The 15,801-nt window shown below is 34.1% G+C and overlaps 1 protein-coding gene and 1 long non-coding RNA gene across 2 annotated transcripts; one reads left to right on the top strand and one right to left on the bottom strand.

Annotated features, from left to right (window-relative positions):
• Positions 1–1,422: 1,422 nt before the first annotated feature.
• LOC111404186 lies at positions 1,423–2,223 on the bottom strand. The gene is made up of 2 exons (XR_002704667.1): positions 1,963–2,223; positions 1,423–1,702 (listed from the first exon to the last, which is right to left on the bottom strand). It is a non-coding gene; the product is annotated as an uncharacterized LOC111404186 (long non-coding RNA).
• A 10,991-nt stretch (positions 2,224–13,214) lies between these two features.
• On the top strand, positions 13,215–14,968 carry LOC111404773 (ATP synthase subunit beta, chloroplastic-like). Its single transcript, XM_023033532.1, has 2 exons — positions 13,215–13,320; positions 14,673–14,968. The coding sequence occupies exons 1-2, from the start codon at positions 13,215–13,217 to the stop codon at positions 14,966–14,968; spliced, it is 402 nt and encodes a 133-aa protein (XP_022889300.1).
• Positions 14,969–15,801: the final 833 nt, after the last annotated feature.

Here is a 15,801-nt window from a genome sequence, read left to right as displayed (position 1 = left end):
GGGCGCTAGGTGATCGTGCCGCAACTTTAGTCGCGATGCCTTACGGTAGTCATCAAGCACCAGAGAAAATCTAAATTTTTAAATTTTGGAGTTAACATTCATATCCTAAATTGAAAAATCCAAATTATAACTATCAACCTAATATTCTATCTTCAAAAAATTATGAATTTCGAAATTTATGGCTAAAATTCATATTCCAAAACTCAATATATGAATTTCATCAACAAAATTCCTTTTTTTTTTTTAATCCCAATGATTTAACATGAAGTCAGTTCTGATACCACTTATTGAAACTTCATGAAACTTTAAACTTTATAAAATCAGAAACTATAGAACTTGAAAACTTAAATTCCTTTATTGTCAAGATCCTCATCTCAAATCACAAAAAAAATAATAAATAATAATAATAATATAGAACATACCTTAATTCTTTGGGGATAATTCGTTATTACTAGATCGTGATTTTGAATCTTGAATCTTGAAATTTAAACTGCAATCTTTTTATGTTTGACTTCTTCACTTTTAAAATTGAATTTTGTCTTCTTTGATTCTTTAACTCTTTTTCTTGGTTTTGCTTCTTGGTCCATAATCTTTATTCTTAAATTCATTCTTCTTGATTCTTGATTGTCTATTCTTGATTATGGGTATTAGATCTCCCTCTCCAATATGTTTTCTCTTGTATTCTTGTGTAGATGAGATAACACGAACAATTAGAGTTGGATATGAATTAGGGATCATAAGTATTTAAATATTTCTCCATCACGAAATATAATTATAAAGGAATCTGATCTTTACACATATAATCCAGTACACACTTTATTTAGATCCTTAAGCCTCACAATTTTCGTATTGCAACCAATTCAGTGAACACAGGATTTTTGGTAGCAAAGCGAATCTCTTTATTAGATCACTTTAACTTTGGGATTAACTTTAAGATAGCTTTATACACAATTAATTACATATGTAGGACCACATAACAAATTAAAATTTTTCCAACAGTGGAATGATTATTAAACGAAATTGGAAAGATCAAACTAATTAACCCCCAGCTAAAACCAATTTTCTTGTCACTGCTGTTCTTTAAATTATTTGAAAAAATGATTCTTCGGTATCGCTACCAAATAAAACTTGGCGCATAAGAAGATATTCCCACGGACAGTCACCATTACCATTAATATTCTGCATGTCATAAAATTGAAATAATATAAGAGGCGGATCCAGGAATTTTGCGAGCACGGGCAAAACAGTGATATCGTCAGTTCGACCATTGGGACTCGGCCTATGGGTGGCTCGTGCTTGTTTCGGGGCGAACCCTAGCAGTCTAGCACGAAACAAGCGGACATTTTCGTCGAGCAACTCATGGGCGACACAACAATAGCAATCATTAAACCAACAAGGCAAAAAGAAGTCAACAACAACTACTAAGCCCAACCAAACACACCATTACATATGAATTAAGCTCAACACAGTTCAATATAAAAATCATTGCATAAAACACCAAAAAAATCATATAAATCATATAAAGATAATACAAAGATTATTAGGCTCAAGCCCTCAACACAGTTCAATATAAAAATCATTGCATAAAACACCAAAAAAAATCATATAAAGATAATACAAAGATTATTAGCTTGCACGGTCATTTGATCCCGACTTCTTCAGACCAATGAGTGATTTTATCCACTTCTCAGAAGCACCCATTCTGGAAGAAAATTAAATTAAAGATTAAAACACTCAATTTTTTTTTTCCAGTATATGAAGACAAAACAAATCGAAGTATAAAATTTTTTTGCAATGAGCTTTCATCAATTTTTTCACTAAATACGAATTAATCAAAGTAAACAAATATGGGGAAAAAAACAGAGACATTAATGGCCCGAATATACAAAATAAATAAATAACTCAAAATTGAAATACAAAAACAAAGAAAGAAATTGCTAAAATGATGGGAAATCAAATTACCGCTAATCCGATTCTTAAAGGTGAGGTATTCAACTGCTCGATTGTCCATCAATTCCCGCTTTACCGTTCTCACCATTGTTTGATTGTTCTTGCAAGACAAATAGGAAAACGAGAAAGTAAAAAAATGAAGGGGTAATTCGATTTTTTGAACAAAATTGGTAAGTGAATTTTGGCTTTTATAACCTAGATGGTACGTAGTTGTGATAAAGATTTCGGGGGAAACGTATGGCGTGAAAGTAGGAGATTGAAATTTGAAAGCTCGTTGAGGGAGAGGGAGACTTAGCATTAGGTTTAGGTTTGGGGCTTTGGGCCAGTAAATATAATTTTGCTTTGGTTATAAGTTTTGATTTGGGCTTGGATAGCGCAAGTGTTTTTCTTATTGGACACAGGCTGAAGATAAAAAAGGATAGGGGCTCAACCAAAAAAAAAAAAAAGGCTTAATGGATTTGGGCTAGGGCAAGCACAGGCTGCCCGTGCCTAAATCCGCCATTGAATAATATCTCTATTAATTGGTAGCTAGAAAAGAACCGGGTTTCAGAAATGAGAATCAAGGGGGCCAATCAATTAGTTAATATGTGTAATGGTTTGCTTGGACAGAAGAACAAAACTTTGCCATATGGCTACATGACAAGCACAAACTAACCCTTGTTTGCGCCCCATTCTTTTTATAAAAATGAATTTTTGAATAGTGTATTATGAGAAATGTATGACTAAAAAATAAGAACAAATTTTGGATTTACGTGTAATATTATTTTATTGAAAAATATGTGACTGAAATGATATCAAAATACTGTTTAAAAATGTATTTTTTTCAAAGAGTGAAAATCAAACAGGGGCTAAATGTCTTCAACAGCATATAATAGACAGTTGACATTTCGTTTGAGGAAGAACGTAGTTTGTTAACAAATGCAACGGTGCAATAAAGATTCTTGATTTAGTAAAACTAGTTTTTCTCGTTACGTGCACAATATTAAATGTCTGTCTGGAGCTGTTTCTTCCTTAATTAAAATTGAAATTCAAACCATTGGAGCCGCAGAAGTTGGGCACTCCTTTCACAGCCAAGCCCCACCTGCAGCCTGTAAAGATCAGAAATCTACTACTTAGCAGAGGAACATTACCTCAAGACGGGTCCTAAAATGGCAGCATTCAATTCACCGGAATAGACTATGCAAAGCCCTGAAGGGTCCAAAACAAAAGGAACAAAGAACCGAGTGATCCTTTCATTCTTCGGCTGCTCGTCTTATAGCCCCTTTTGTCTCTCTTGAACATACCTATTAGGCCCCACAGCTACTACTCAAGATTCTCCTTGGAAAATGTGCTTACTTCTGACATAGAGGAAAGCTAATTCATTGTCGAAAGTACTCTTGAATTTCACGCTGGAGCACTGCTTCTACTCTTTTATCAAATTAAGGTTGCTCTTACACTTACGTTGTTCTAGTCGCTCATGTATAATCCTTTGCTCTATAGACCCTTCAAGAAACATTCCACATTTCCAACAAGTTCTCCCTCACTTTTAAAGACACACCGATTCACACGCACAAAAATTTGCAAAAGCACATTAATTTGGTGGCTGTGGTGATGGTGACAATACCAATGCTGGCACTTTCTCGCCACTTCTCATATCTCTCTCTTATTTCCCCTCCTTTCTCAGCTTACCTGTTACATTTTCAACATTTTTTCCATTATATTGTCAAATTAAAAAGTGTCTTCAATGATGATGATAATATCGATAATTTACGAGTATTGAACAAAACTTTGATATTGTAAGAGGATCTAAACTCGAACATGTGATTAAGTGAATACTTTTGCATGTCGTACTCCTTGTATTATTGAAATTGTGTTATTGGTCGTTATTTTCCCATTTAACCTGGGAATTTTTCTCCGCAAGAATTAGCAGGGGAATACAAGAATATTTACTACTTAAAAGCCAACCTAGAATTTTCATAAGTACGATCTCCAAAGTACGGAATCACATTCCAGGAACTAACTGTTACAGGTAATTAAGTGAAGTTTTTAACAGTTAAAGAGAAGTATACCGGTTTTTCACCTTCGTCAGAATGCTGAGTAGGTAGAGTACAACTGATATGTAGTCCCTCTTCCATTTTGTAGAATGCATTTTAATTTATTTTGGAATGCCATTATTCACAGTTTGGTTTGGTTTGAAGTTCAATGAATTATAAATTGCAAAAGAGAAACATTGATTGGCATGGTGAACTAGCTCACAATTTGGCAAAAGAGGGTTTGTTACTAATCAAGTTTGGGGAGGAACCTAATAGTTATATATTATCACAATAATATGTCACGTCGGATAATGCAAATCGGTTAACTAAGGGTAACTTTTGACACATTTATCCAGAAAATAGATCGCGTCTTAAGAGTTTGGGGACATAACTTGATTTTGACAGAAATGAAGACAGCTTTCCTGTATTGAGACACGAGTTGCAGTAACTGAGCAGTGAACTAAGTGGATAAAGAAAACTGAAACAAGTGACAGATCGAATGCAACAATGGAACGGATATGTAAAGATCAAACTAACCCACAAACCAAAACAAATTTTCTGATCATCACAAGGTCTTATAATTTGAGTAATGTTCTTTAATTAAATCGAAGCAGTTGTGAGTATAGCAACCTAATAGGTCTTTGTACATGCAGAGATACATTGTCCAACAGGGACCACAGCAAAAGCACATCAGGTAAAACATGAAAAATAAGACTTTAGCATATGTAACAGATCCTAACTGTATGTCGGACAGTGTAGGATTAGACTGGACAAGGTAATGCATATATATTAGTTCATTTCTCTTTATTAATCTTATGTAGTTCAACATATGAATGACTATCGAGTTTTACCAGACAACGAGAAATTTAAATCATCTTTAGTTCTAAACATGAAAATAGGTATCAGAGTATTAATACTGACAAATTATATTTCACACTTAGCAAGTGATTCTGTCATCTAGCCTTCATCACATATACAAGTGTCTTTTGGCTCTTAGTAAAAGAATATAACCTTAAAATAAAATTTGTAGTCGGCAGACTCTAAAACAAGGCACTCAGACTGACAGTGATTGACACAATAAGAAAAGTTTAACATGATCAAAGCAAACTACTTAATTTACTGCAGTATTTTGTCTTCAAACACAACATCAGTGATCCAAGAATAAAGAATCAAATGAAGTCAAAACAGAGGACAAGATTCTTTGTTTAGTGGGACTTGTTTTCCCAACCACATGAACAAAATTATTATGGCAGCATCATATTCACCGGAGTAGACTATGCGACAACCACATGAACTAACGGATCCAAACAAATGGAAACAAAAACCAAGTGATCCATGTCATTCTTGAACTTCTCTTGACTTATAGCCAATTTTGTCTCACTTGGATATACCTTTTAGGCCCCATAGCTACTATTCCTTGGAAAATGTGCTTACCTCTAACATGGAGCAAAGCTAACTCATTGTTGAAAGATCTCTCTTGAACTTGACGCAGGAGTACTGCATCGTATTCTTCTCTGAATTATGCTTACTCGTATTCTACCATTGTCCTAATAGTTGAAATAAAATCTCTTGCACCATATAAACCTTCAAAGAAAATGCCACATTTTCAACACTCTCTCCCACACTTCAATATATATACACTAATTCAAACACACAAATTTGCAAAGAAAATTCGAAAATTTTAAGATACAAGAGAAGAGAATGGCTACTGGAGCAGCAGACGTGATGTTTTGGTACATATCATCGCAATTGTACATGTGCACACAAACAGAAAGGCGGCTGGAATGCTATTTCACACCACAAGAATATTTCATTTCCAAAAAAAGAATTATGGAATAAATGTTCCTTAATTTCCATTTCACCTCCCACTAACTCTTCTCCGTCCTCTTATGATGGAAATTCATCAGTTAGGAGTAGAGAGTGCAGCAATGACACTCTAGGTAGGCTGTAGTTGCAGCTGATTACAACGTGAAATGCCAGGAGCTTAGGAGCTGGTTTGAATAATGTTATTGCAGATTGTGGGTCTCCAGTACTTCTCCAGGCAAAATTTTGTCTTGAGAGGAAGTTTTACTGTACATTCTGGTAAGTTAATGTGAATAAGATTTCTTCTCCTTAACATTCAAATTACAGAACATGTTTATCATGGATTATTGACATTCATTTCTACATGATGTGGTTTTTTTTTTTTTTTTTTTTTTTTTTTGTATAAAACATACAAATAGTGAAACCAGAACAATATAGAGCACATTGTCATTCCAACTTGCAGGATTCGAACTAGATAAGAAATTTGGGAAATTTAATTTATTTATTCAACTTGAGTTTCGACGTTGCCCTTGAGCATGGGGATGAACATGCTCGAGCCTTAAGTAGAGTAGCTAGAAGCTGACAGAAAAGAAGGAAGATAAAATGGTGATCACATTTATTTTTGTTACAATCTCCACTGTTATATCTCTCTGCGACTCTGCCCCCTTTTTTCTCACCTTTCCTGCTGAAAGAAAGGACAAAATCGTAATGCCTTTTTCTTAGATTTAATTTCCTAGTTCTTCCTCAACACTGTCGAAGTAAAATTTTGCTGGCCACCATCATGGTGAAAATGTCAATGTTGGCACTTTCTCATAACCTCCCATCTTATCTCTCTTAATTTCCCTTCTCTTTCGTAGCTTTCTTAATGAGCAAAGGACAAAATGGCATGCCTCTAAGCCTCTTCTTAAGTAAATAAATTATATATTTTTGTAAAACTTAAGTGGATACAGTTGTGAAACTTTGATATTATACGACAATGCAAAATCAAATTTGTACTACTCAAGCTCATAAGAGTTCATGTGTTTGGGCCTTCTTTTCCCATATACGCTGAAAATTTTCCGTCTCAACTTTTCAATCTCAAACTTCAAAGTAGTGGGGGTATGCAGGAAAGACTAGCTTAAAAGTACTTAAATGCCAGACCAGAAAGTGTCGACTGTTATATGGACAACATAGCAATTGCAAATTTCATGAGCATTATATGCAAAAACAAATAATCGTTACAACCAACTGATACTTAAATGCTAATCATCTCAAGAATGGGATTATAATGCAAATCAACTAATTAACGGTTATTTTGACACTTTTTTTACAAGAAATAGAATTTATCTCAAGAATGAGGAGGGAAAACGGCAATATGAAAAATTCATTCTTAATTGTGACAATAATATTAATGACTTTAGTAAGATATATTGGACAATGCTGGACATTAAAGAAGAAAAAGAAGCTAAAATTTATATGTATGAAATAGGATTATAGTTTTTCGAGACTAATGTGTTGGAATATGGTAGTATTAATGAAATCGGATTATCATATACCGTATATGTAGTTTAGATATCGATTTTGAACATACCGTATATACAGCTTACCGTATTTGCAGACAGCTTATTGTATAGGCTGCTTACCATATAGACTTCCTACCGTATATGGTTTTAACCGTATTTGCACTTTTTTTTTTTTTTACCCTTTTCATATATACTATATTTTCACTTAGACGTAGAAATACCGTATATGTAATATACATATACTGAATTTCATTTACCAGCTGTTAGCAAGAAAATTCAGATATATATTTTTTCTATTTTTATTTCTAACATAAATATAAAACAAGTAAACTACAAAATACATGAATCTAGTAAATTGCAAACGTGTAAATCGCTAAATAAATAAATAATCGTTAGAATAAATTGCAAATATGTAAATTGCAGAAGATAAATAAAATTTCAACTCGAGGCCCCTGCGAGCACAGCTTTCTTAAAATAGATTCGTTCCCTCACCATAAGTGCTTGAGATTTAATCCGAGCATTTGTCTCCTAGGATACAATGATGGCAGTAGAATCTGAGTATTGCAAAAATTACTCCGGTGAATTGAGTTTGTATCGAACAATATCACTAGCAAGACGACGCTGAAAATGTAACAGATTATGTATGCAAACAACATTAATTTGACAGATTTCGCGTGTATGCAGTATTCTCGTGGTTAGAATTGCTGGAAAATGAGACTTATATGTAAAGATTAAATCTGCCTACTAACTCCATAGCAATAAACACTAGTGTTGCTTCGATTTTTGGGAGTTTTTGCAGTTTTTCGGAAACTCAAACTTCAGTTGAAGAAAGCAAAAAATTGCAAAACATAGACAATCCAAACGGACCAATTTTTGCTCCGTTCGGTCCGACATTCGTGTACGCAAGTCACGCCCGCACACAAGTTCAAGGTTCGAAGGCAATTTCGATCCGTGATTTGTACCCTCCCTGCGCGCACGTGGAGAGAGTCTATATGCTACACATGATTACACCATTCCAATGTGTACTCCTATATAAAGTGGTTAATATTTTCTTCATTTTCCTATGTGGGACTAAATTTATTTCCCAGATAAATTATCTTCCAATGGTCATCTTTGAGCTTCAATTTCTCATTCATCTATTCATCAATTTTGGCAAATAAATACATGGTTCGATGCTCTCACGGAGGAGAACAATGATCAACTTCGATCTTTCAAATTTGACCAACGGGTCCCACACAAATTTTATGCCAAAATCATCTACTAGCCCATTTTTTCCAACAATCCCCCTCATGAATGAAAATTGGGAGAGACATGAGATCGTGATACATGAGACTTGCTGACCGTGACACTCAAGACTAGGTGATAAAGTTCAACGGTTGAAACCTATATAGGATAGGTAGGTATTATCCTTTGAACCTTCCTTTGTGAAAGTATATTTACTTTACTAACTGACCAATAGACATGTTATCCTTGAACTGTTCTGTCATTTATGTAATCAATGATATACTCCATACAGGATTCTTCCTAACACAATTCAGTTCTCATTATTATGTTCATTTTGACCAGGGACATATGCCTAGTTCTGTGAGAGTTCTAAAGAATTGAGTCCCACACAATTCTCTTAGAAGCGGCCCCCACTTCTCTCTCACATAGATGATTTCTTATTACATGTAACCCGCATTACTTAGCTCGATTTTTTACCATAATAATCATTAAAAGCCTATTGCTTGTTCTTCATCCTTACGAGCATCACTGTTACATCATAGGAATGGACAGGAGGAAACACCCCCACAGTGATTTTATTAAGTTTTTACAATTAGGTTGTCCCTTTGACCCTAGATCTTGGGATCTCTAGTCAACTAGGTTGGATTTTCTTTGTAATGACTTATTCATTCAAGGGCTCAAGTCCCATTCCTTTCGATGATTTCCCAACTAACTTTCTAATTAACCCTTTGGTTAGCGGATCCGCGATGTTATCTTTTGACCTTACGTAGTCAATAGTGATAACTCCAGTTAAGAGTATATGTCTTATAGTATTGTGTCTACGACGTATATGTCTAGACCTATCATTGTACATATTACTCTGTGCCCTTCCTATTGCTGATTGATTGTCACAATATATGCAAATTGCTGGCACAGGTTTTGACCATCTTGGAATATTCTCTAAGAAGTTGCGCAACCATTCGGCCTCTTCATCATATATTTATCTAGAACTATAAACTCAGATTTCATCGTAGATCTGGCTATAACTGTTTGCTTAAAGGATTTCCACGATATGGCAGCACCTCCTAATATGAACAAAAATCCACTGGTGGATTTTTAGTCTTTTATATCAAATGTCCAATTAGCATCACTGTATCCTTCAATGATCGTCGGATATCCATGAGTACATCTTAAGTACCTTAGTACTCTTACTATTCCTTCCAGTGATCAGTTCCTGGATTACTCATGTATCTACTCAGTTTATTGACTGTGTAGGCTATGTCTGATCTTATACAACTCATCAAGTATATTAGACTTTCAATAAATCTCGAGTATTCTGCTTGAGAGACACTTTCACCTTTATTTTTAGATAGATGTTGACTTATATCTATCGGTGTTCTAGTCAAACCAGTATCATCCTTATTGAACTTTTTCAAAATTTTGTCCACATAATGTAACTGACTTAGAACTAACCCATCTGATGTTCTTGAGATTTTGACTCCAAATATAACATCAGCTAAGCCCATATCTTTCATGTCAAATCTCGAATTCAACATATTTTTAGTGGATTCTATCTTTTTATTGTCACTGCCAACAATAAGCATATCGTCAACGTAAAGACATAAAATAACATAACCATCTTTAGTATTTTTGACGTAAACACATTTGTTACATTCATTGATTTTAAATTCACTCTCTATCATGACATTATCAAATTTTTCATGCCATTGTTTGTGTGCTTGTTTCCCATATAGTGACTTTACCAATTTACAAACTTTATTTTTCTACCCTGGTGACGAAAACCCCTCGGGATGCTCCGTATAGATTTCTTCTTCTAAATCTCCATTTAAAAATGTAGTTTTAACATCTATTTGATGTACTTCAAGATTTCGTAAAGAGGCAATCGCAAATCTCAACCTAATAGATGTTATTCTCGTTACTGGAGAATACTTATCAAAATAATCAAGGTCTTCCTTTTGTTTGTCACCTTTTATTATTAATCTAGCCTTATACTTTTCAATAGTTCCATCTACTCTCATTTTCCTTTTGAAAATTCATTTATAGCCTAATAGTTTGCTTCCTGGAAGAAGATCCACTAGCTTCCATGTAAAATTTTGCAGTATGGAATCTATTTCACTTTTAATGGCTTCCTTCCATTGAGGTCATTTTGAGGAATTCACAGCCTCTCGATAACTTTGAGGTTTACTTTCTAGCATATAAGTCAGGAAATCAGGACTGTACGATTTTTTTTGTCCTTTCCCATTTGCTACGTCTAACCTCAATCTCCTCTTCCAGTTCTTCGTCATGACTATTTTCAGTCATAGTCTCATATATTTGTTTGGAGGAGCTTGCTTCCTCTTTGGACTTGTACGAAAATACATATTCAAAGAATAAAGCATCTCTTGATTCCAATATCGTGTTTTTGTATATGTCTGGGATTTTAAAATCATACACAAGACACCGATAAGCACTACTATTGTGTGCATAGCCAATGAAGATGCAGTCTACTATTTTTGATCCTATCCTTACCTTTTGTGGTGTTGGAACGACCACTTTAACAAGACATCCCCACACTCGTAAGTATTTATAGGAAGATTTTCTTTCTTTCCATAACTCATAAGTGGTCTTTCCAATTTTCTTTCGAGGTACTTTATTTAAAAGGTAATTTGTTGATAACACAGCTTCCTCCACATGTTCTGAGGTAATCCAGAATTTACTAGCATTGCATTCATCTTCAAAGTACAATTTTCCCATTTAGCAACACTGTTTTGTTGCGATAAATAAGGTGCGATGGTTTCATGTATGATTTCGTGTTGTGTACAGAATTCCGCAAATGGTCCTTCACACTCACCACCTCGATCGCTTCTTAATACCTTAATTTTCTTATTAAGTTAAGTTTCAACTTCATTCTTATAGAGAACAAATTTCTCTATAGCTTCATCTTTACTTTTTAGCGAATACACATAACAGTATTTAGTGTTATCGTCAACAAAAGTAATGAAATACTTGTTGTCACCTCTTATTTGTACAAGTTTTAAATCATATACATCGTAGTGAATTAAATCAAGTGGTTCTGTGTTCCATTCAATTGATTTAAACGATGACCTTGTCAATTTTGTTTCAACACAAGTTTCACACTTATGTTTGGAATCAATATGGAACTCGGTATGCATTTCAAGTTAACTAGTTTACGTAAAGTATCATAGTTAACATGTCATAGTCTACCATACCACAAATTGAAAGACTCAAGCAAATAAGCAGAAATGTTTGCTTTATTCATTTTTTGTTTAACAATCATTACATTCAATTTAAACATACTGTCGAAAACATATCATTTTTCGACAATCATTTCACTTTTTGATAAAATAATTTTGTCTGACTCAAATACAATGCGAATATCATGCTTATTCAAAAGCGACTTGGACACTAGGTTCTTGCGAATTTTCGACACGTATAACACATTGTTAAGAGTCAGGTCCTTTCTCGAGGTCATCTTCGGAACTACCTTTCCTTGACCTTTGATTTCAGAAGTTGCTGAATTTCCCATAAACAACTTATTCCCATTATCAATTGCCTCAAACGCAGCAAACAACTCCTTATCAGAGCACACATACCTCATATTCCGAAAACTTGTGGCCCACTTTGTCACAATTGAAGCATTTTCCTTGAAATTTCTTCTTAGAAATTTCACCTTTTGATCCTTGCTTGGTCCTTTTGCCATCAGATGGCCCAGACTTGTTTTTGTAGTTCTTATTACTTTGACCATGCTCCACAACATTAGCTTTTGCAGCACCAGGATTGAACCACTTCTTTTCAGAACTCTTGTTATCTTCTTCAATTCAAAATCTAACAATTAGTTCTTCGACGTTCATTTCCTTTCGTTTGTGCTTCAAATAATTCTTGAAATTTTTCCATATGGGTGGCAATTTTTCAATAATTGTATCCACTTGAAAAGTTTCACTTAAAATCATCCCTTCGGCATGAATTTCGTGAAGAATCACTTGGAGTTCTTGCACTTGATTAATAACTATTTTGGAGTCCACCAGTTTATAGTCTAGGAATCTGCCGACAATAAACTTTTTAGCCCCGACATCTTCAATTTTATATTTTTGGTCCAAAGACTCCCACAACTCTTTAGCAGTTTTCATAGTACTATACACATTGTATAGTGTGTCTGCTAAGCTATTTATAATATAGTTTCAGCACAAAAAATCCGAATGGTTCCAAACATCAAGTGCACTGATTGCTTGAACATCTCTCTCACCCTCATTGAGTTTTGGAGCAGTCTCAGCCAAGAATCTCATAAAATTCAAAGTGGTTAGATAAAATAACATTTTCTGCTACCACTTTTTGAAATTCAAGCCATTGAATTTCTCCGATTTTTCTCCATAATTAACCAGAACATTAACGATATGGCCAGTTGTTAGAGCCACAGTTTGACTCACAATATGACTTGCTATCTAGTCACAGTCTGAGCCACAACAGAGCTTGGCCTTTGAGCCACAGCTGAGCCCATAGCCTGATTTCCAGTAGGCACAATTTGGGTCACATCCATGTTGGTTGATTCGATTGTCATTTCCGAAAATCAAACAAAAAAATTAGTTTCCAAAATTAACAGTATAAGAAACCATTTTTTTTCTTTTAGGAATCTGTTTTAAATTTGTTGGAATATAGTGGTGTTAATGAAATCAGATTATCACATATCATATATGTAGTTTAGATACCGATTTTGAGCATACTGTATATGCAATATACCGTATATGTAGCTTATCTATTTGCAGATAGCTTACTGTATTTGCAGACAACTTATTGCCTACCATATATGCTTCCTACCATATATGCTTTTAACCGTATTTACACATATTTTCTTTACCATTTTCATATATACTATATTCTCACTTACACATAGAAATACCGTATATGTAATATACATATACCGAATTGTACTTACCAACTGTTAGCAAGAAAATTCGGATACATTTTTTTTCTATTTTTATTTCTAACATAAATATAAAACAAGTAAACTACAAAATATATGAATCTAGTAAATTACAAACGTGTAAATCGCTAAATAAATAAATAACCGTAAGAATAAATTGCAAATATGTAAATTGCAGAAGATAAATAAAATTTCAATCCGAGGCCCGTGAACAGTTTCCTTAAAACTGATTCGCTCTCTCACCGTAAATGCTTGAGATTTAATCCGAGCGTCTATTTTTCAGGATACAACGGTGATAGTAGAATTCAAGCACTACAGAAATCACTCCGATGAACTGAGTTTGTATCGAACAATATCACCACTAAGACGACGCTGAAAATGAAATAGATTGTGTGTGCAGACCACTAATTTGACAGATTTCGTGTGTATGCAGTATTATCGTGGTTAGAATTACTAGAAAATGAGACTTATATATATATAAGATTAAATCTACCTATTAACTCCATAGCAATAAACACTAGTGTTGCTTCAATTTCTGGGAGTTTTGGCAGTTTTTCGGAAACTCAAAGGTCAGTTGAAGAAAGCAAAAAATTGCAAAACATGGACAATCCAAAAGGGCCAATTTTTGCTCCATTCGGTTCGACATTCGTGTACGCAGGTCGCACCCGCACACAAGTTTAAGGTCCGAAGGCAATTTCGATCCATGATTTGCACCCTCCCTACGCTCGTACATGAAAAAAGTCTCTATGCTACACATGACTACACCATTCCAATGTGCACTCCTATATAAAGTGGTTAATACTTTCTTTATTTTCCTATGTGGGACTCGATTTATTTCCCACATAATATCTTCCAATGGTCATCTTTGAGCTCCAATTTCTCATTCATCCATTCATCAATTTTGACAAATAAATACACAGTTTCGATGCTCTGACAGAGAAGAACAATGATCAATTTCGATCTTCCAAATTTGACCAATGGGTCCCACACAAATTTTATGCCAAAATCATCCACTAACCCATTTTTTCCAACATGATGCATGTTTACAAGTAATGAGCAAGAGTGCAAGTCGCTGTATAAAGAAAAGTGGAAACAAGAGACAGATCAAGCGGTATAATGGAACGAAAATGTGAAGATCTAACTAATCCACCAACTAAAAAAAATTTCCCGATTCTGACAAGGTCTTATTTCAGTGATATCCCTATAATTATGGACAAGTCGTACTTCTATTTATCTACAATATCTTCCATTTCGTCCAAGCAGGATCCGAAGTATCGGCCTTATTGGATAGAATGCCTTCCGCTGACGGTTATCAACCTAGCCTGAGTACCAAAATGGGTATGTTACAAGAAAGAATTACTTCTACCGAAGAAGGGTCCATAATTTCTATTCAAGTAGTTTATGTACCTACAGACGATTCAACCGACCCTACTCCTGCTACCACATTTGCACATTTAGATGCTACTATCGTACTATTAAGAGGATTAGCTGTCAAAGGGATCTATCTGGCAGTAGATCCTTTAGATTCACCTCCCTATTACAGAAGCAAAACCCTATAATTATTTGCAGCAACAGTTATGGAGTACTGCACTTCAATAGGTGTTAGAGTAACCAATGGCATCCCTTTTAATGAAGAGTCACCAATTATTGTATTAATATAGCATCTCTCAATTGCAAAAACAACTTGCAGATCTACCAATACCAAATTCCACAAAACAAAAGTTATGGAAGTTAATTAAATAGTTAAAGATTTGTAACAATGTTGGAAAATAAAATAGATTGAGATAATATCGATATAAAGTATATGATCGCAAACAAATAACAAGATAAAAGACAAAGAATTAATTGGTAGAGGAACAAAATATTTTATTTAATTGACTAATATGAAGAAAATAAATACAATAATTATACCTACATAATTATTCTATATTTTAGTAATACAAAACTTATAAAAAGAGTCTAGTATTTATATGGGTGCATGTCAAACCCTAGAAATATCACAAAGATGAAAACAAGATTAAAAAAATCACGTGAAATAAAAGAAACAATATTTTTCCAATAAAATCACGTGGAATAAAGGAAGTAATATTTTTTCAAAAAATCCAACCTAATTTGGATAAAAAAAAAAACCAACAATTTCTGCCTTGACACAAATTCCGATATAAAGAACGAAACTACAAATTTTCACCACCTAGAAAAATAAATCCGGCTGCAAGAAAAAATCGGAACTCTTCAACAAGGAACAAACTTTCTCCAATACAAAAATTCTCCTCTTCTTTGTTACTTTTGGTCAATGGCAGGTTTCATTATCAATATTTTAGCAACAAATCCAATAAATATAAGTCTAGTGAATGGTGAAGATGGGAATATTCTTCTAGATTTTTTTAATTTT

Source organism: Olea europaea, chromosome 11, assembly GCF_002742605.1.
Source record: "Olea europaea var. sylvestris chromosome 11, O_europaea_v1, whole genome shotgun sequence".
Taxonomy (NCBI): Eukaryota; Viridiplantae; Streptophyta; class Magnoliopsida; order Lamiales; family Oleaceae; genus Olea; species Olea europaea.
The sequence above is the reverse complement of the archived record's forward strand: the minus strand, read 5'-3'. Positions and strand labels throughout refer to the sequence as shown.

What these genes read in the sequence shown, in the direction of transcription:
- LOC111404773 (XM_023033532.1), top strand. Translation starts at nt 13,215, where the DNA reads ATGCAATATACCGTATATGTAGCTTATCTATTTGCAGATAGCTTACTG. An exon ending in TACCATATATGCTTTTAACC is followed by an intron (nt 13,321 to 14,672) that starts GTATTTACACAT and finishes TCGTCCAAGCAG; the next exon opens with GATCCGAAGTATCGGCCTTA.